Raw genomic sequence first — 21,440 nt, forward strand, 5'->3', positions numbered from 1 at the left:
GGTTTAAAAGGAGCCTTACTGATTCATCTAATTAGGTACTTGAAAATGGGCGCCTGGTTTTATGCGCACTCCATTATGATATCTTGTATATGGTAAGCACACAATCGTCTTCTCAGTGGCGGATTTGCCTTAAGGGCAAGTAGGACCAGGACTAGGGCGATATTGTAACAAAAACAGAATGAATGAAAATTATTCAACATTTTACATGGCTAAGGGCCTAGGGCGGACAAGACTGCAAATCCGCCACTGCGTCTTTCATATAAAGTTCTTGAAAAATTAAATAAATTGAAGATTTCAAATAAAATTTCAACGTTTAAATATATACAATTTCAATTGTGAGTAGAATCAAAATTAAAGATGAAAAATTAAAATATGGAATAGTTGAAACTATTATTTTTTGAATTCTCGCCAGGGATTCAGGGAATAGGTATACAGGATATCGCAAATTTGTATACAGTGAAAAGATATTTGAAACTGTGAAAGAAAGAACTGTACAGATTTAAAAAAAAAAATAACTGCACTGTTTGCAACAATATTTTTTTCGAAATGATCGAAATGTCAATTCTTGTAGATCGCTTAAATATTCATATATATATATATATGTATATGTAATATGTAATTAAGCGCGATGACCTAGTAGACGTTTAAGGAGAACTTATCTTAATTTAATACTGCGAAAATTTGCATGTTGGGATTTTCGACAATAAAATATTTTCAGACTTCTGCAACTCCCAGTTCTGAAACAATCTTTACCACTCTCTACAGAATGTTTATGAGAAGATCAAGTTCGACAAATCAAATTAGTAATTAAAACACAAAATTTTCAAATTACAATCAATATATTTTTCACTGTTTCAGTCGATTCTAAGTGAGAAAAGGGTGACGATGACCAAAATTCACCATAAATACCTAAGACGGAAACCTTCAGAGTTATCTGAGAAATACTGGAAATGACGAAAAAGAGCCTTTTCGACCTGCTTCATAATTCTGTGACTTCCGGAAACCAGGGAATAATCAAGCAGCTCGAAATGGCTCTTTTCATTCATTTCAAGTTCTTCTTTGATAACACTGAAAGTTTTAGTTTTTGAAACAGGGTTTATTTAGGTAACCCCCACTCTTTCTTTACGTGGAATCAACTGAAACAACGAAAAATATAGCTTGTAATTTGAAAACCTTGAGTTTTTATGAATGAGATTTGTCCAAATTGATAATCTTTTCATTAACATCCTGTACGTTTAAAGTTCAAAGAGCCTCCTTCGCAGAATTATTCTGAGAAGTGTGACGTCCCGTTTTCACCATTTTTTTTCATAAGAATACCAATAGCTCATAAAACGTTGAAATTCTACCCAAATCTCAATCTCAAATCAGATATCCAATGATGCGAAGATATATGGGTAAACCGTTTGAAATAAAAATGGATATTTCCAGTATAAACGGAAGTTGCAGATATTTGAAAATATTTCAGGAAGAAAGTTCATTGCCGAAAACCACAACATGTGAATTTTCAGCCCAAAATTGTAATTAATTTTCCATATACGCATCTAGTAGGCCATCGCCTTGTATATTTGAGATCCTTCGAGTGTACAGGGCATCCCAAATTCGATGCTCACTGAGAGCATCACAGATTACAGAGAGCATCTTGAGAACTATTAGGCCAGGCGCAAATAGAAACGCAGGTTGGTGAGGTGACGCAGCTTTTTCCTACGCTGCACGTACTATTCTGACCAGTCACTCTCACGCTTTATTTGCGCAGTCTTGTTTTATTCAAAGATTATAGAGTTAGGTTAACTAACTCTATAATCTTTGGTTTTATTTCATGTTTTACAAAACCTCACTAACCTGCGTTTCTATTTGCGCCTGGCCTTAGACTTAAAAAAATTTCAAAAACCCCCGACCTCGTTTGAAATAATTACATATCAGAAGTCAGATCGTTAATGTCTTGTTTCTTTCTCGAGTTACAGGGCGTTTCTACAAAATATATAAGTAATTCTCCTGAATTACTTTCAGGTAATTGCTGCTTCTTTGTATATAAATATTATCAATTGAAGAAGATGATTTGATTACAATTATACAATAGATATAAAATGAATGAAATCTCTAAATAAATGGAAGAATATATAAAGTGTAGCAAGAGCAAGAATAAACTCGAAAAACTGAATATCTTATTTGAATTGGATAACATTTTTGAAAAACCTGTAACGAGATGCTAAAAAATTGCGTTGAAAAATATCCCATTTGAAAAACACCAACTTTCATCTATATCTCTGAAATGGTAATTACATTCTATATGATCCGTAATGAGTAGGTATCACATAAAACATCAAAAGTACCGAAAGAAATATTTCGAATATCTCGAACAAGATATAGCGAAATATTTGAAAGAATCATTTTTCATTTTACAGCAACACCTTTTGTAACTGGAGAATGAATCGAGATAGAAATCTCCATATCTCATATATGATGCGCTTTCTTATATCACATTATTTCGAAAAAACAGATCGGGGATCATTATCATTGACTGTTTTCTCTAAAAGTCTCGTAGTTCACGAGATGCTTTCAATAAATCAATAAAGCTTTGAATTTCGGTCACCCTGTACATAAAATTAAGTGCAACATACTCTTTCATATGGAATAATCGAAATTCATTAGTTAAAAAAAAAAAATAGAATCGGAAGTGATTTGAGAACATGAAATAATATATTTTATATTTTATAGAACAATTACCGATTGGATCCAATGTAGAGTATATAAAACAAATGTGATCATAATAGCTAGCTGTTTAAGACCTATAATGACTTGAATATGAACTGTTCAAGTACTCACCAGAATGCCGTCTACATGTGGAATTTACGGCTAAAGAACACAAAAAACTTTTTCAAACTCACAATGGCTCTTACAAGAAATGATGGCCGCAAATTCAAATATATAGAATCAATATATTTACAAAAGGCATAGTAACAATAATATTCGTTTCAAATTCTGTACCTTAGCACCATTGTATCGTGGGTTCAAAATTAGCGATTTTCTGGTTCCAGCTGATTACCTATTAGTCAGTACAAAATATTCTCTATCCTATGTCTGCTAAAAATAAATTTAAGGAGTTAGGTAGAGATCGTAAGACACAATAGTTATATTTTTGAGCCATATTACAATATGGCTGAAACGTACACCAGTTGTGACATACGATACCAATGATACCATGGATCTGGGGTACAGATTTAGCCTGAGCATCAAATATATAACGCAGAATCCATTGTTGACAATAATTAGATAACTTAAGAGCAAATTATATACAGATCATGAATAAATTTATTTCAGCAATGCTTTTTTAATTTTTTTCCCAAATATATCCAAACTCAACCAATAGGTTGAAATGCGCCAATAGTGAATACAAGATGAAGTTAATTTGCGGTGAGTGGTGATAGGTTGCTTTATTCATCCTGAAATATATAAAAAACAAGCTGTTTCACCCCGTTCCGCATACTTTCATAACTTTTTCCACGACTGCGTCGAAATGGCGTGAAGCTGAAAAGTAACATGCAATCAGAAGCCTTCTTTGGAAATTTCTCTTCCCGAAGTCAAAATAAGGTTATCTATTGTCAGAGTCCAGTGCAAATCAGTTGAGCCTTGAATTCAAGGCTCAAGCCGTAACATGACGATGCAGTTCCAGGTCGATTTCATTTCTTGTCTAAATTCGCATTTCTCCAACCTGTCATATACGGCGAAATATTCGTCAGAACACAACCCTGTAAAGAGCATTTTTCATAAAGAATTAATGGCTCAGATGAGGGTCACATTCATTTTTATATTGATTCATTCCATGTCAGTCAAAGGCCCCCCTTCAAATGTAACATTATTTCAGATTGAATTAAAAATGGAACTTCGGTGAACCTGGTAACGGAATCCTTTCCAGTGAGGATTTAACCTTCTTGAAGCCATCCAAGATACTGAAATTCATTGGAACTCTGGCACTGATGGGCGAGCTATAGACCACCTAGTTACCTAGTGACTACAACAGCTCTGATGGGAGGCAGAGTAGATCTTACGATCGCGGTACATTGCAAACCCCCAACTTCAAAATATGGACTCGAATACAGAATTCTTTTGCAGTCCCCTCTGGGCTTATAATTGAAGAAATTATATACCATCTTGAGAGCCCTTGCGTGCCCCCCCGATGGGTCGAGGTTAGGAAATAATGACCATGTATCCAGTTCTCAGCGAAGTCGGAGAGAATCTAAACTGCATTTTAGGTGCGCCACTCTTCTTAATAAAGTTATTCACCTAAATATTCAAAATTGTCGCGCAACGAGTATGGGCAGCATTACATGATATCGTTGCAGAGGCGGATTTTCTATATAGGCTATAGCCTACGGCGGCAAACATCCGAAAGCGAACTTTGCCGAATTGGTAGTTTAACCATCTTTGAAGCAACTTATTAAGTCTTCAAAGGAGCGAATCAAAGCATGACCACATCAAAGGAACTTTTCGTCTTATTTTGAGGATTTGAAGGTATATCCAAATTTATTTGGATATTTGGCACATTCGTTAATCCACCTCTGCATAGTTCCACCGTGATTATCTGTTGTGATCTGGGAATAGAACTGCAGGAGAACTTCTTAACATCTTTTCCCAATAAAATGATACTGAGATGCTGCAATACGAAGTTCTACAGTATGAGTGTATCCATCTACTTATACCTGTCAAAAAGTACCAATCAAATTGTTCAAATTACTGTTGATAAAACACCATGTAAGTCCAGTTATAATTATTCGGTCTTAATCCCACAATCTTCAATAGAATGAAAATTGTGATCTTTTTACTTCGAAAACTGTCCATGAACTTCAAAAAATACTAACCGCATGATCAAGCAGTCTAGGAAAAGGTTTGTCAGCATTGTATAGAGGCGAGCAATTCACGAGTGAAGTATTCAACTTTTTGCATAAGGTAAAAGAAATCCGAAAATGAATGAAATATTCAAAAATGTTAAACAGTTTATTGTGGTGCATAGATGCATACATTTAGATCCATTAATATCGACAAGACCAGCTTGACATTAATCTATGAAAGTAAAAGGCACAACAAAAATTAGATTCAGTACGGCTTAAATTAAGTAACAGCTGTCTCACAAATACCTAAATAGAAACATTGTGCATAGCACATACAACGAAGTAACAAAGAGGAGTTACTTTACAAGGATATTCGGAAAGGAGTTGTTATAGATCTCAGATCATTGAATACAAAAGTAGACAGAAAAATTAGGAAATAACATTACTATTTGAAGAAAGTCAACTGAAACTTATTAGCACCTTGTTTAATTCTACAACTACCTACTTTTCTCTAGACAAATGAACTTTTCTAATCGTTTATTCACTTAACTACTGATAAATTCATCAACGTTTAAGGACCAAATATAGATTATTCATGGAAAAATAAATGAATTTACATACGCATAGTGAAATAATTGGTTGAAAAAGAACCAATTGACTTCTGAGTATGACAACTTCTATTTAGGGTTCAGAGATATACAGTTAACATTGTTTCACTATTGGATAACTAATATTATGTTACTTTGTACACAAGCTTTGATATATTTTTTATTATTCAGTCTTTCGAAAATGATGATAAAAATGAGAATAATTATGGTAGGATTCGCATAACACAATTCTATAATTTACGGACATAATATATCGTTTAACCAAAGAACATCTTGATTGAAATTTTTGTTGCTTAATTCATTGTTTTCTCTATAACTGATTTTTCAAATGAACCAAGTATAAGTTAGTTTTTCTGACCAGCAGATGAAACACTTCATAACTCACAAAAAAAAAAAATTGATTTCAGTTAAAGACTGTCGCGTTATTCACTTACCTACTAATTCTAAACCAAATAAACAGAAAACAATTTTCCTTTGTAGGTTCCTGGAATACATAGTTGAAGTTAATATAATTGAATACAACAGCAGTAATAAAAATATATAAATAAATATTTAAAGCTTTGGTTAGATTTATTTTGTTAGGGTGTTACCTTCTTCATCAAATGAAGGATAAATTTGTTTTGGATTGACTCTTTAGCCGTGAAATTTCGTATTTTATCGACAAAGGATTGTTTTCTAGGATTAAGTTCATTATTTCGTTTGATAATTTATCAGGTGATACTCAAGTTGAAACTTTGACGAAAAGGCGAAATGTTTAAATCAAAAAGCAATTTTGTACATGTAGAGCATGTTGGCGGATAAAATGACGAAATATAAAAAAAGAATCATTATAATGGAAACACAGTAAGTAATCAGGTTAGCATGAATTCGTCATAATTGCGAAATTTTGTGATCGATAGTTACATTGATGTTGAGAACGAAGAAATAATAATTACCCAAGTTTTTATATCCATTTTATGATCGAAGCTACTTTTCAATAATAAGAAATAAGGTAATACAAGTAGATTTTTCCTTGATAAATAATAACAAATTATATCTTAATGCTGGCATTTCTGCGGAGAATACTGTGATTAAAGTATTACTTGAGGTACATCAGCCAACATATTAAAAAAAAATTGCACGTCGAAATTTTCCATAAACATATTATTTTGTGCATAATGAATATTTTATATTCAAACACAAAGCAGAGTGAGATGCGCCTGGGAAACAAAGATGTAGTAGAAGGGTTTTTTTAACATATCTTTCTTGAATTTAACTTAAAATGGTACTTTTTAATTGATGCTCTTTATTTATATTATATTTATTTTTATAAATAAAGAGCATCATTTAATTTATTTATTTAATCCAGGCTGAACCTTGTATCGCTTTATTTGAATAATGTGAAATCAAAAGCTGATCAGATAATCAAACTCGATTTTTGTCAAGCTTTGGTACATTATTCTCTCAGAATAAAATGTAAGATTTGATATACCTTCGCTTGAATAAATGTGACTAATCAGTTGCTTATTGAATGATCTCTGTTTTGTGAATTGATTCTTCCTTGATGAAATATTTTCAACAACTATTGGCCAAAGTAGTATGCTTTTTTTTTAAGTACGACTAATTCCTGTAATAACCAAAAGCTTTTGGTTAGGCAGTTGAAGAAAATTGTCGTGTTTCAAAGATGTCAATAACTTGGTGGAACATTCGTACCACCATAAATAGGCAATAAACGCAGATGATCAATGTTTTGAATATCTCGTTTCTTATGTTTCTCTTGAATAAATAATACGTCCTTCCTTCTAATTTGACTTATTTTTCCTCCCCCTATACTCACTTCACTTGATGAAGAGTTCACCTTTTGGACATAACCTATCTGAGCTCAAAGCTCCAGAACGAAATTTATCAATTTGACTAAAACATCAAACTTTGGCTTAATTATCACGAACTTTCAAGGTCTGCTAACAAAAACTACAACACTTTGATGCTTGTCCCAAATGTATGGCACAAATTCCAGTAAGTTCGTTGCATACACTATTCAATTGAATCACTGGAGACTTTTTCTCTATTTGATCATTCTCATTTTGATTGATGTCACCTTCATTGTTCCTGATCACACTCACTGCTCTTTGGCGACGATTCACAATATCCGGATTAATTTTATCACGAGCTAACGAGCTACAACTTTGAGCTTTATACAACCGATTCTTTGTGAAAAGACCCTGTATCGGTATACACAATCTTTTATGCACCTGGAAATATTTTCCAATGAGACGCATTTTTTTTACTGCTGACCTGTTTGAAGGTACCACTTTATTACTTGAATCTGATTTATCGGTTTCGGCATTGTCAAACGCTAAACTCTTAACGTTATCTTTCCGAGATATATGATGAATACTTTTACTATCTCTAGAGTTGGATGTGAACTTTTCATTCTTCTCATCAGTGCTTCTTCTGTTGTTCATAGCTTGTAATAATTTCGCCCCAATTCCCTTACTAGTTTTAGCAGAAACAACACCCTGAGTTCCTACCATAGCTGTCGAAATAACTAAAGCATGCGTTATATCTTCTTGAACCTCTGTTATTCTATTCAGAGACTGACTTTCCCTCAAACGAGTTTCGCCATTTCTTCTACGACTTGATTTGTGCTTTTTGCTGATCAAAACACTGCAATTGCTCATATGCTGCCTACCACCTGTGTTTCCCCCACTATTACTATTTTCTTCCTTAGTTTCTTGAGTGTTGTTAGTTCTGTTCTGGTCTACCACGAGAGTATTGCTTAGATTATTTGCATTTGAGTTAGATGTGCCATTACCAGGTCCTGGCTCTTGAGAATCACTGCTATCATCATAACTATCTCTCCTCCCTTGAAATGGCTTAGCAGAAGTTCCCAGTTTATGAGCTCTCTTTTTCCTCTTTTCGCTATCATCATCGCTCGCATCTGATGAACTACAGGAAGCTGTTCTCGCTTTATGAAATTTCGACTTTCGTTGTTCATAAGGAGTTCTGTTTTTGACGAATTGCCTTGAAGGCTTTCCAATGTTTTGGGTTTCCCCTTCTTCAAATATTTCATTGAGAGTACTGGAATTTGAGCCTAATGGCGACGTCCTTGTTGGAGAAGGCATAGTTTTATACTTTGGCATCTTGGAACAGCTCACGGGAGTAGTTGTGATAATTGGAATCGATATTGTGGAAGATTCAGTAATGATAGTTGTTGGGGGTAAATTAGTTGATATATTTTTGTTGAGATTCTTTATAATTTTCGACTGAACTGGCGAATCTACAGAATTATTTTTATTCAACCGCCAATTCATATGCGAATTCGCAGATGTTTTTGGTTCGGTCTTGACGCTAGAGTTTTTGAGTTCTGGTTTTTCCGAAATATCGGCTGGTTTTCTTCTTCTTTCAGTCTCAGCCAATCTTTCTTGTAGTGCTAAATTCAATCTACCCTCCGATTTTGATCCTCTACGGTTCAGGGGAACATTTAATTCCTCATGTGCAGAGCATGTTGAAATGTCTTCCTCCTCTTCATCTTCCTGAACAATACTGCATTTTCGAGATCGCTGAAAAATTATCTGAGTTTTAACAATCTGCATAACAAAGGCGAGATGAAAACGTTTACCTGTGGTAAATCTCCGGGGGTTCTGGGGACGGATAACAGAAAAGGGGCAGGATTTGTTCCATTATTATGCTTCTTAGTTGGAACAATGGGTTGAACAGCCAAATTCTCTGGTCTGGGAATTTTGTTCGTATGTTCATGTCTATTAGCCTTCAATTTACGTTCAGCTAACAGGTAATAAGTAGCTGTTATATGATTGTACTCGTTCTTGTCCAGACAGCTACAAAAAGAAATAAAAATATTTGTATTCAAGGATAAATATGAACAAGATTTATACAGGGAGTGTCGAAAGCAATCCGCCACACTTTAACCATTAAAATAACCCTTCTCTTCTTGATAAACTATATGGTAAAAAGGCTTCATCTAGGATTCACAGAGTGATGAAGTTCATTGGAAAAACCAGAAATAAACAGCAAAATTGATCGCTCGGGAAAATAATTTCAAATCTCTTATATCTGAATGATTTTTTTGCTCCTCGTTCGTTAACTTTTTCAAAATTTTGTCATCGTTAAAGATAATAATTTCAAATATAGTGCTCCACAAAAGTTCGGAAATTACCAAATGTTCATTTATGGAAAATCAAATGTTTATTTTCTTATATCTGAAGGATTTTTTTGCTCCTCGTTCGATAACTTTTTCAAATTTTGTCGTTAGCCATTTCTAAGAATTTTGGATCAGATATTGTTTCACGTTCCTATAATCTACTCTGATTCAAAATCTCAAATTTTTTTTGTAATAATGCTAGATGTTAAATCAGTGCGGATGAAGCCAATATCCATACTATCGGTATCACGAGGCGGGACGTAATAACAGAGATTTTGCGAATTTCTTTCAAGTTAAGGAAAGCGTAGTTTCCTGGACCATTTATTGAAATCGAGAAACTGGAAACGTGACCGAGAGACCGAGAAGTGGACCCACAAGATGTACTACTCCTGCACAAGATCGGTTTCTGACTGCGTGTACCCCTAGAGAGCCTTTGAGTACTTGTAGAATCATGCACAGCGGCTTTTGAAAGCTTCTGGTGTTTTGGGAGTTTCACTGAAAATGCCTTTCCACTATTGCAGAGTCTCCAGCACAAGGAAATATTTAGAACCCATAATTGAAAATAAAAATCATCTCAAAAAATGTATAGATACAAGTTTTGCGAAGAGAATAAACAAGGTTTAAATCGTTGGATGTATAACAGATTGTTTGCAGAAAAAACTTCAGTTTAGGTCAACCTAAAAAGGACCAGTGTCATAAATGTTATGCATATATCAGGTAACACAAATAAAGATGATTACAAGAGGCACATCAAATCAAAGATGCAGCTAGAGAAGAAAAGGCTAATGACAAAGTCCGAGCACTAACAGGAGTACCTGTTTACACATGATCTACAATCCGTGAAACTATGCCCCAATTTGAAGGCTAGTGCTCTACATTATAAGACAAAATTATGTGTTCATCATTTCAACATGTACAATCTGGCAACGAAAGATGTTACTGATTACACCAGAAAAAGCTGTCACGGGCTTCGACTGTCGGTACAAATATCATCTGTACCGTATGGGAAAGTCAGCAGATGAGAAGATTTGTAGGCTCTGTGGACCAGAAGCAGAAACAGCTGAGCACATGGTATGCAAGTGTCCAGAGATGGCGGACATAAGAACCACTCATATGGGGAAATCGGCCATGGATACTCACGAGGTAACGGCTAAGGCGCCTAAGGATGTTGTCAGTTTTATCAACACCATTGACGACCTCCTTAGGTTCCTATGAAAGAGTAGGGTAGAGTACAAAAGATCTACATGGTCGCAGCTCCCGAAAAGCTAATCGAGCCACAACGACACCGGTTCCAATAATAATGATAATACACATAAAAACAAAAAATAATCAAATGTCAGGTAGAAGGAAAAGAGACAGTTATTTTGCTCTGCTGAGAAGTTCATTATTTTGAGTTACGCGATGTTAGAACTTATGCGACGTCTTTTACCCCAACTCTGGAGAGAAATTGATGAAGCCTACTTCAACAATCTGATCGAAATTATGCAAAGACTTTTGTCAGGCTGTGGTTGATGTTTGGCGAGACCATACGACTTTATTTTTTAACTTTTTCGAGTGAACTGATTTCGTACTACGAATACTAAAAATAAATTTTCACCTGAACCCGTGAAATTTGGGCGAAATAATGAATTAGATAAGTAAGTTAACATTTAGACCCCTCATATTTGGAAAATTGATGGAAAAAAAAATGGAAACTTGAAACACTCTCATAATTTCTGAACTTCCTTGATTTTTGTGGAGCAGTATAAGTTCTGTACATCAGTCATCTCTACTAAAATTGCTCGAGAAGTGAGTAGGGAAACGGGCTGCATGAGAATGCAGCGCGAGGGGCAGTAAGTGACTACATTCTACCAATACTAAGACTCCGCATGTATTTTTCTTCGATGGGTCTGGCTTTTCGTTGAAGCCCTGAATGAAGGCAAGCTGGCTTGTTTACATCTGTAGATCAACGAGTGATATGTGTCTGAATCATAGAATATATTCAAAGGCCTGAATTAACTTTCATCATTGCATTCATGACTCATTGTTTTAGGCGTTATTTTATTTTTCATTAGAACTACAGATTTTTTTAGGGGTCAGGATGAATTAATTAGCTTTCACTAGTAAGAGATGCATTTCAAGTTGCAAGTTTTTTTCCCATATTTTGACTACTAGAATCAAGCTCTGACAAATTTCACTTAAAATCCATACGTTATAACATGTACTTACTCATGTATTTCCTCTTTTGTTGCAATATTTCCATTGACTATTTTTTGGACGATGAAATTGTGATCTTCCTCAGATAACTGTTCCCGGGAAACAAGTGGGAGCACGTCAAGTGGAGGATTGTCTTCTTTCCCCACCTCCAGCCAAGGGTGTGTAGAGATTTGAGTTAACGTCGCCCTCTTTTCGGGATTTCGAACCAACATCCGGGATATCAAACTGAAAAAAATTCCTATGTTCTGAACTTCATATTGAGACCTAACACTATCAAATTAAGAATCAACACATTCAAAATGAGAATAATTAATGTCATTTCAGGGGGAAAATTCATAAAGAAAACGGTGATTATCTGCATATAGATGGGTGAAAAAACAAGATGAAATACGCCAATTTGTTGACAGCAGTAGAGTGAAAAATTAAGAATCCTTAACTTTATGGTACACTTTATTGAAAACCACAAAACAAGTTGAAAATTAAGCAAAACTTTGAAGTGCACCATGATCTCACCGTTCGACGGAGTGCATAAGAAAGCATAAGTATACTGCATTCAAATTTATTTTAGCAGTCGGTTGGCCATGAAATAATTTTCTCAAGTTTTTGTAACTAGAACGAAGTTAGGTTGGCACTCATGAAATGTCGTTAATGTCATAACGCCGTTGCCACAACTAATATCAATTTTTATTACGAAAATGCCGAAAGTGATTGAAAAATGAGACAGGTTTTCAGGAAGTGCTATTTAGAATTCAGGTCTGCTCATTCAAATAGTTATACCCTGATATTCTAAAATCCACAATACGTCAGACGCTAGCGAACAAATCAATGTAAGAGAATTTATATAATGTTTCATCTGAATCTAAACGACTTAAATTTCAGCTGGATATTTCCACAATCAGAAAGATTGTGAATGAAGAGGATGATCGAGAATTTCCTTCTATTGGGAGACCCAAAAAAGTGGTGGCATTTGAGAATTTTATGTTTGAGTGAATTAATGCGAAAAGTTTACTACAGGATTTTCGATAAATGTCATCGGAGAATAAGTTCCCTAAAATGGATTTTTCTATTTTTCATTTGACTTGTCCTATACAATGTAAATGTCTTAAGGTACTAATAAATACCTAATTATTATTATTACATCAATTTATTACGATGAATAGCCACAAATACGCGCAAGTTGCCCTGTTACTTGTTTATTCATGTGAAATTTTTGTTCAACGGTGAAGTTGCATCTCAACTTGAAAGTTCCTTCAATTCCTTTTACTCATATTGATGCAACATGATTTTCAATTCATCATTCTTGTAATTATCTGTTAATTACTTCGGGAGATACTTATTTCCAACCACTGCATCATATGCATTTCATCTTCGGGTTAATATTTTTGAAATCTACAAATGATGTGAGCCAAAGAAGATAACAAACATTTACTCTCCTCAAGCTAGTGCATATTATGATATTATACTGATCTCTTGTATTTTCCATGCAAATAACTGGATTTGGTATGCCTTCAATCAGTTTGTATAAACTTCAATGTTCGTCACATATTTTCCGAAGAGATTCGACATTGTGATAATTTACGTAATAACAGAAACTTTTACGTAGAACGGGCAACATAGCGTTGATTTAAAACCCAAAAATGTTTTGACAAGCTTCATAACCCCACATTTTCGTACTATACAGAGTGAAATGTGTCAAATTTCCATGGCCAACCGACTGCTAAAATAAAATTGAATGAAGTATATATATGTTCATTGTTATTCATCAGAGCCAATTTAAATTGTTTGACAAAAAATGCTGACTTCCATTGTTATAATACGAGAAATTCTGATATGCTCAGTATTCCAGGTCATAAGAGTAGGAAATTTGAATATGCTGCAATGCACCATGCCATTATATTGTATAACCACTTGCCTTCTGCGTTTAAATGTCGAGAGGAGATTCAAAAAAAGAATGAAAACTGTGCTGGTACAGAAGGCACAATATAGCATAGACGAATACATGAGATATTGTGTACGCTTTTGTTCTATATCTTTCTTTATTGTTGATTTCTTGTGTTTTATTTCAATGTTATTGTTGTAAAATTGTTTTCCACAGATTTATTATGTGAGTATATTTTGTTTGTGCAATTAATCATTTTTGTGCAATTATAACGTCGTGACAAAGTACATTTTGACTTGTCCTATACATTTTATATGTTTAAGGCCCGGTACTTTCACCTTCGAATAAATTTTATTCAACGAATAATGACGTAGCAACATTCGATCTATGACAAATAAACTCTTCTAATTAAGTTTCAATGACAGATTTATTCGATGAATAATACTATCTGAAAGTGAAAAGACTGCATTTTTACTAATCTTACGAATAAGACTTAATAAATCCGAATAAATTTATTTATTCGCGCGTGAAAGTACCGGGCCTAAAAGGACTAATAAAGATTATTATTATTATTATTTGCAAAGTTTCATGTTGACTTCAACGGCCGGTTTCATAATCAAACCTAAAGTCCCTTTAATTTTAAAGCTTTCTTTAACCCTACTAACGTCCAGTTTCATAATCGAATTTAACGTCACTTTAAGCTTAAAGCTTCCTTTACTGTCATTTTTAGTAGGGTTATAGGAAGCTTTAAAATTAAAGCGACTTTAGGTTTGATTATGAAACCGGCCGTTAAAATGACAGTAAAGGGAGCTTTAAGCTTAAAGTGACGTTAAATTCGATTATGAAACTGGAGGTATTGAATGATATTCGTAGCCCGAACGAATGAAAAGTGAGAAAAATAAACCAAGAAGATGCGAATATACAGGGTGATTTACACCGATGGCTTATTAGACGTCTATGGAAAACTAGTATCAATTCTGTGCTGAAAATTTGCACGTTAGGGTTTTGGACAATGAACTTTCTCCGCAAAATATTTTTAGACCTCTGCAACTTGAATGGAGTATATTTATTTTTTATTATATTTCGTTGGTATGGAAGTAAGTATCCTTTTAAACACATTAGAGAAAATATCTTTTGAATAATTATTAAGTAGACTATATCTTCAATATCTTCTATACTGAAGATATTGTGTGTAAGTTATTATTACAAACGAGTCGTTGCAGATCTTTTCTGAAAATAAAATCCTCAACTGTCATCATCTTTTTGGGTCTTCTAATAGAAGGAAACTCTTTGACATCCTATTCACTTAAATTCTTCCTGATTGTGGAAACATGTAGCTAATAAACATTCAGAGGTTCAGATTCAGATGAAACATAATATACCTAAATTCAAATACATCGAATATGTTCGATATGTCTGATAAGATGTCGATTCCAAAATATTAGGGTTACTATTTATTAGAATTAGCAGATTACAATTCAACATAGCATTTCTTGTTATGTTTTTCTTTGGTTTTTGGCAAGCACTGTCGGGATTTCTGCAGCCTAAACAAATAGAAGGGGACAAATGGTTGTGGGCTGTGGCCAAGGAGATGGGACACAGGAGGTGAAATTCAGTTCCAAATCGATTGGAGGGGTGATGATATGGAAGGCGGCAATGTCAAGCTCACTGACAGAATGCGGCTAGTTAGCTGTGGCGTAGCATAGACAATGAGCACAACATGAAGGGTTGAAAATAGATTTAGTGTTGTACTGATAGGTACAATTTGATATAGGATAATATTTGAAGCATGTATTAATGGTAGAAATTGCTCTGTTAATAATTTTACTTTTTAATTGTACCTATTATAGTATTTTGCGACTGGTGATGAAACGTGCTTCCATAGCAACAAAGTAACAAATATTATTTCCGAATTCACCAAAATATTTATTATTATATTATTATTTTTTTGAAAAATGATTATGAAATTGGGTGAAAAAGGAAATGAAATTTTGTCTAATAACTTACTCTTTGCATTCCGGGGAAACATGAGGGGGAACACTGTATTTACAATCCATGATCATGGTTAAGGTTTCCGAGTCGTTGGCTTCTTGAAAAGGAGCCTGGCCACACACAAGCATGTATAAAATGACACCCAACGACCAAATATCTGAAACAAAGAATTAATTATTGAATATTTATTAATACAAACTGAGGAAAATTTATGGATAAGACAATGGTTCAGAGAGTCGCTTAGGACACTCCAGTAATGCGGACACTGCTATGATTCGGGCATTTTGAAATTTTCACTTCTAAAATCCGGGTTCGAAAATATTCATATGTAAAACAAAATAATTTTAAAAATAACAAGTTTCAGACGGTTGGAAAAAGCCAAACGGCAAGGTGCAACGGTGGAGTCTTTTCCTTTTTCTGCATTGGGTTTCACTCGCTGAAAAGTCTTTCGTTCTGATTACTAAACCTTTATCTTGATCATTTTTAAGTTGTTTTATTTCATAAATTCAAATCTCTTCAATAATCCGGACGCATCAATAGTCCGGGCATGTCCCGGATATCTGACCGGTTTAATGAAGTTAAATGTTATACCAGAGACAACAGAGTTTGTCTCTGGTTATACGGTGTGTACATAAAGTATGGAATAAATTCATTTTCTCGCACTAGGATTGAAAAAAAAATGCTGGAACACGTCGGAACTTTTTAAGAGGGGCACATTTTAGGCATACTACCTTGCCTCTAGCTTCACCCCCTGAATTGGGGTGAGTGTCACCCCTAGTTTAATAGTTAATAATAATAGATAATGGGAAGGGGATCGAGTGATATCTCATTTTGAAGGACTCTCGCTCCAGATTATAGCCCTAGAGTTTGAAGTTACTAGTGTCATCTTTGTTGACATGACAGCTTGTCAAAATTCCTAATTTTATTAGTTTTCTCAAGCTGTCATATTAACAGAGTTGACAGTAGCAACTTCAATCTCTAGGGTTATAACTTCCTACTTAAATAATAAACAAAAACTTACTATACTTAATTAAATATTCAAACTGAAACCCTCCTTGTGCCTGACAGTATCCCAAACGATCAACAAATTCCTTTTGGACCATACTTATAGTTTGGCAAGTGATATTAGTACATTCGATTCTAATTCTAGTTTTTATGTCCGCAATTGTTTCAGGTTTTGTCTCATGAACAACATTTTTCAATTTCCGTAAATATGACAGCTTGTAAAAACTTTTATCATATGGTTCGGATGTGATTATAGGAACTGAAACAATTCCTTCTTGAAACGGGTACTCTCGTTGATATGGCTAAACTTTTATAGCTAGCACATTATGTAGTTTTATTAATATACAGGGTGGTCCAACCAGAACTTATCACATCGATTTTCCGACTTTAATATGTGGAAAATCGATGCACCCGTCCATTACTGACTCAAGCAGGAACAACTTTTCCGCTTTTTTGATCTCCGTAACTTTGACGGGGTTGAGCCTTGATTGATTTTGAAATAGGAATTTTGAAGATAATATCGAGTAATATCTCACATTTTCCTTTTAGAGCCGGAAAATCGACGTGTTCAATTTTCGTTGGTCCGCACTGTATAGGGTGTTTCCAATGGTGAAGCTTTTTTTTTGACAGAAGGGAGGAATCACCAAAAATATTCAAGATGGCTGAGCTACAACCCCTAGAAGTTCGATAAAATTTCATTAAAATACAAGTACGGGAGTGTAAACGAAACAAAACACGCATTTCACAGATATTATTTTTATTTTATGAAATGGCCAAATTTTCATTTCTCAGCTTTCAACTCACTTTTTAAGTCATGCACTTCGAATTTCAGACGAGCCACCCCGTATATTTCTCATCCCATAGTGATTAGAAAAATTTCCCGAAATATGTTGAATGATTTCGTTTGGGGGAAATCTTTTGACGTATATTTAAGGCTTGAACAAGCAACCCCCTTAGAGGCGCTTCAATCCCTCAAAATTGAATAGGGAAGAGGGGTTGAGTGATACTTCATTTGAAAGGTTTTGGAAGCCTCTTCACAACGGTGCATGAAAAACGTAACTTTGATGAACCGTTTCCTCCAAAAACTAATATTTCAGCTCAAATGAGCCACCTTGAATATTTTGGAAGACCCCCTAATTGGACCTCTGTTTATTCCTGGTAATTCAAATGGCGAAATTTATCTTGAAATGTTGGCAAATGCGATTGAGGCGTCAATAACAAAAAAATTACAAAACGATCCTCCTCATTATAAAGAGGCTTCCAAGACCTTTCGAGTATCACTCAACCCCTCTTCCCTATTCAATTTTGGGGAGTTGAAGCGCCCCTTCTTAGGGGGTTGGTCGTTCAAGCCTCAAAAGATAAGTCATACGTCAAAAGATGTCCTCCAAACAGAATCATTCGACGGAAAATTTTTCCAATCACTATGGGATAAGAAATATACGGGGTGGCTCGTCTGAGTTGGAACATCCTGTATAATGGTAATGATGAAGAAACAATTCATTACATGTGTATTTCATAATCCAGCTAGAAACCGCAACGCGGAGGTTTCAATTATCCGTAGTATAAAAAAAAAACTACCAACGGAAGGATTGATATTTATATCGACGAGTCTGAATCTATTCTGATCATCATTACTATGCCTTTATACTGTAATACATTAATTCCACAATAATGAACAAATGTACGTTAACTTTGATTTCACTACGTCGATTTTCTTCGGCATTGGTTAATGCAGTTAAAACGAACGTTGTTGTCTGCATAGTGGCGCTGAGTGATTACTTATAGCCTATTAGCGTGTGCTAGCATTCAATAATATTGTAAATTTTAGGCCATTTCTTTAGAAGTGTGACTTGATGATATCTAATAAGATTGAAACCGTCGTCGTCATCCCTTCTTCGTTGACAAAATCGTATTTCCGTGTATTTTCTGCCGGAGAAAAGAACTGCCATCTTGTGAAATAAATACATTCAAACGTTGGGAATAGCTAGTGATTAAAAATTATTAATAATAGCACAAGATTAAAAATTGATGTTTTTCCATTGCTTTCTTACCCGGGAGTTCCCAATAACACCGCTAGAATACAGCATAATGGCTCTACAACCGACCATTTCTTAACCAACTCTGTAATAAAACAAGGCTGCGTGTTAGCGCCTTTACTGTTCAATATTTTCGCCATAGCTGTCTCGATAATTGCTGACATGAGTATGTCTGTAAGAGGTGTTGGAATAAGATTCAGAATTGATGGAGGCCTATTTGACCTGAAGCGCCTCAGTGCAAAAACCCGTTCAAAGGTTATCGCGGAACTTCAATATGCAGACGACTGCGCACTTATCGCTAGCAGCCCAGAGGATCTACATATAATGCTGGTCACCTATAAACATATATACGAAGCTTTAGGCCTTAGACTCAATATCGACAAAACCAAAATCCAGGTAAGTCCCCCAGAAAGCCATATATCACACACATATCAGCCTGGCATATCAATTCGGCATCACGGGCATTCTGGAAGCTAAAGGTCAGAGTATTTCAAAATCACGACCTCAATCTGAAGACCAAGACAGCTGTTTACAAAGCAGATGTTCTCCCAACGCTTCTTTACGAAAGCGAAAGTTGGACGCCCTACAGGCGACATATTAAACAGCTTGAACAAACGCAACAATGTCATCTAAAACAGATAATGCACATCAGATGGTTCCACAAAGTTTCGAATGCAGAAGTCTTGCAACGCGCGAGTTGTACAACAATTGAGACTCAAGTAACGAGAGCCCGACTCAGATGGAGCGGCCACATTCTGAGGATGCAAGACACAAGACTCCCCAAAATAGCTCTGTATGGTGAATTGGCAGAGGGAGCCCGGAAACCAGGAGGCCATTATAAGCGGTTTAAGGATACACTATACATCAATCCCTAAAATCAATTAATGCCAATTATAACTGGGAACAACTAGCGTTAGACAGGTCACAGTGGAGGTCTATGTTCCACAGTTATAATGGAGACTCGAGAAGAATTCAGCGGCGGCCAGATCTGGTTGGTGACTATCCATGCCCGGAGTGTGAGATCTGTAGGTCACGGTTGGGCTCGCGGTTGGGTCTTATCAGTCACAGGAGGACACAGTCGCAATTAGCCCCAAGAAATTATAAGTCTTTTTTTATGTCTTCTTGTAGATTCATTCCCAGTAACGGAATACAGCAATGAATACCCGGGAGTTCCCCAAATTCCAGATTTAAGTTCGCAAAGATGAAGTGGTTGGGCACCACTGGTTTAGACCTATCGGCGAGAAGCGAAGTAATTATAACACGACCCCAACATAGTTGATTGAGATTACTCGGTATTCCCTCCCAAGATTCACGTTTAGGGTAACATTAATACCGCCTGGGGACAGTAATGCGTTGCTCGGTCTTACAATTGGCCTACGGCACCTATTCAAATATCCGTTAATCAAGAAATAATAATTTCTGATTTGAGGTGGACTTAATCGATAGACGGAGTGTTTTTTTTTGGTATTAACTATTTTATCTAAAAATGTGGAAGGTGATTATTACGTAACTTTATATATGTACAATCGTTCGTCATGCACCCAGTCCTTCTGATTTGTGTTTTTTTATCGACCCTTCTTTCATCGTAAACTTAAATCTCTAGTACGGTGTACACCATTCAAAATAAAAGTCAAGAACATACTGCTATCCAAATGTTATTATTCCGTTGTAGAATTTTATCAGGATTATCCTCTAATTGTTAATGAGAATTGAATAATTTATACAATGATTTGTCCTATACACTGTGTTGTCTACAGGATCAATAAATTATTATTATTATTATTAATTGTCCAAAAAATGCTCTAACCACCACATCCTAGGTGGAAGTTTCGATCCAACTCCAAATTGTTTTACACAGTTCATATGTTTTCTGGTAAAAACGAAAAAAGTCCCAACATTTTGAGCGTCAAATTTAGGAGAGGAGGTGTGTAGAAATCAGAATTTTAGTAGTCTTTACACTTTTTCTTTTGAATATCTCGAACACTATGCCTTTTATCGCGAATAGTATCATATAAAAAATGATCTACATTAAATTGGGAACAAAAAGTTTTGATACATAATCTTGCTAAAATGAACAATTATTCTAGAGTTACGAGAGCTGTAGAAGTATATTTATGTATATTATATTCTTTTGTAAAAGTAGTAATCTTTCACATTTTGGCTTCCACAGGTCCAGACGTCCAGGTCATAGAATAACAAGTTAAATCTATGACACTGGACATCTGTGGATCTTTTGAACAGAGTTGCATTCAGCCAAAAAGTACCTAATTTTCTGAAAATCACAAATATTTTTTATTTTTGAACATCAAATTACACGAAAACGTCGCATTATACGAGAAAATATGAAGAACTCTGTTATTTTAAAAACTGTTCAAATATTCATTAGATTGCGACCCACTTTGTTCCAACAGTTGGTTTCTTTGAGTTTTTGGTAGTTTAATGGTAAGTAATAATGGTCATAATGAGAAAACTGGAAGAGGGTGATCTTGTGTTAGAAAAAATTTAACAAATAAATGAAAAACTATATTCCGAAATTCATTTCATTTGATTAGACCGTTTGTGAGACAACATTTTTTTATGGTTTGAATAAGAAAAAAGTGTTTCTTTTAAACTCAAGAATCTACTGTTATAATATTTGTACCCCTGTACCCTGTATATACAGGGTGTTTTCAAAGGTGAGGCTTTTTTTTTGACGGAAGGTAGAATTCATCAAAATAAGTCGTTTCACCAAAAATTGTTCATATGAAATATCCAAGA

General features: G+C 34.9%; 1 protein-coding gene across 2 annotated transcripts in view; it reads right to left on the reverse strand.

Annotated features, from left to right (window-relative positions):
• Window positions 1-4,979: 4,979 nt before the first annotated feature.
• LOC123309630 (SNF-related serine/threonine-protein kinase) overlaps window positions 4,980-21,440 on the reverse strand; it is a 111,076-nt gene continuing 94,615 nt past the window's right edge. For both annotated transcript variants that reach the window (XM_044892837.1, XM_044892831.1), the window contains 4 exons: window positions 15,658-15,799; window positions 11,784-11,996; window positions 9,036-9,252; window positions 4,980-8,976 (listed from right to left, as the gene is read on the reverse strand). In XM_044892837.1, coding sequence (XP_044748772.1) covers window positions 7,375-8,976; window positions 9,036-9,252; window positions 11,784-11,996; window positions 15,658-15,799 — 2,174 coding nt within the window. In that variant the 3' untranslated portion in view covers window positions 4,980-7,374. The remainder of the gene's footprint in view (window positions 8,977-9,035; window positions 9,253-11,783; window positions 11,997-15,657; window positions 15,800-21,440) is intronic.

This window comes from Coccinella septempunctata, chromosome 1 (assembly GCF_907165205.1).
Source record: "Coccinella septempunctata chromosome 1, icCocSept1.1, whole genome shotgun sequence".
NCBI lineage: Eukaryota > Metazoa > Arthropoda > Insecta > Coleoptera > Coccinellidae > Coccinella > Coccinella septempunctata.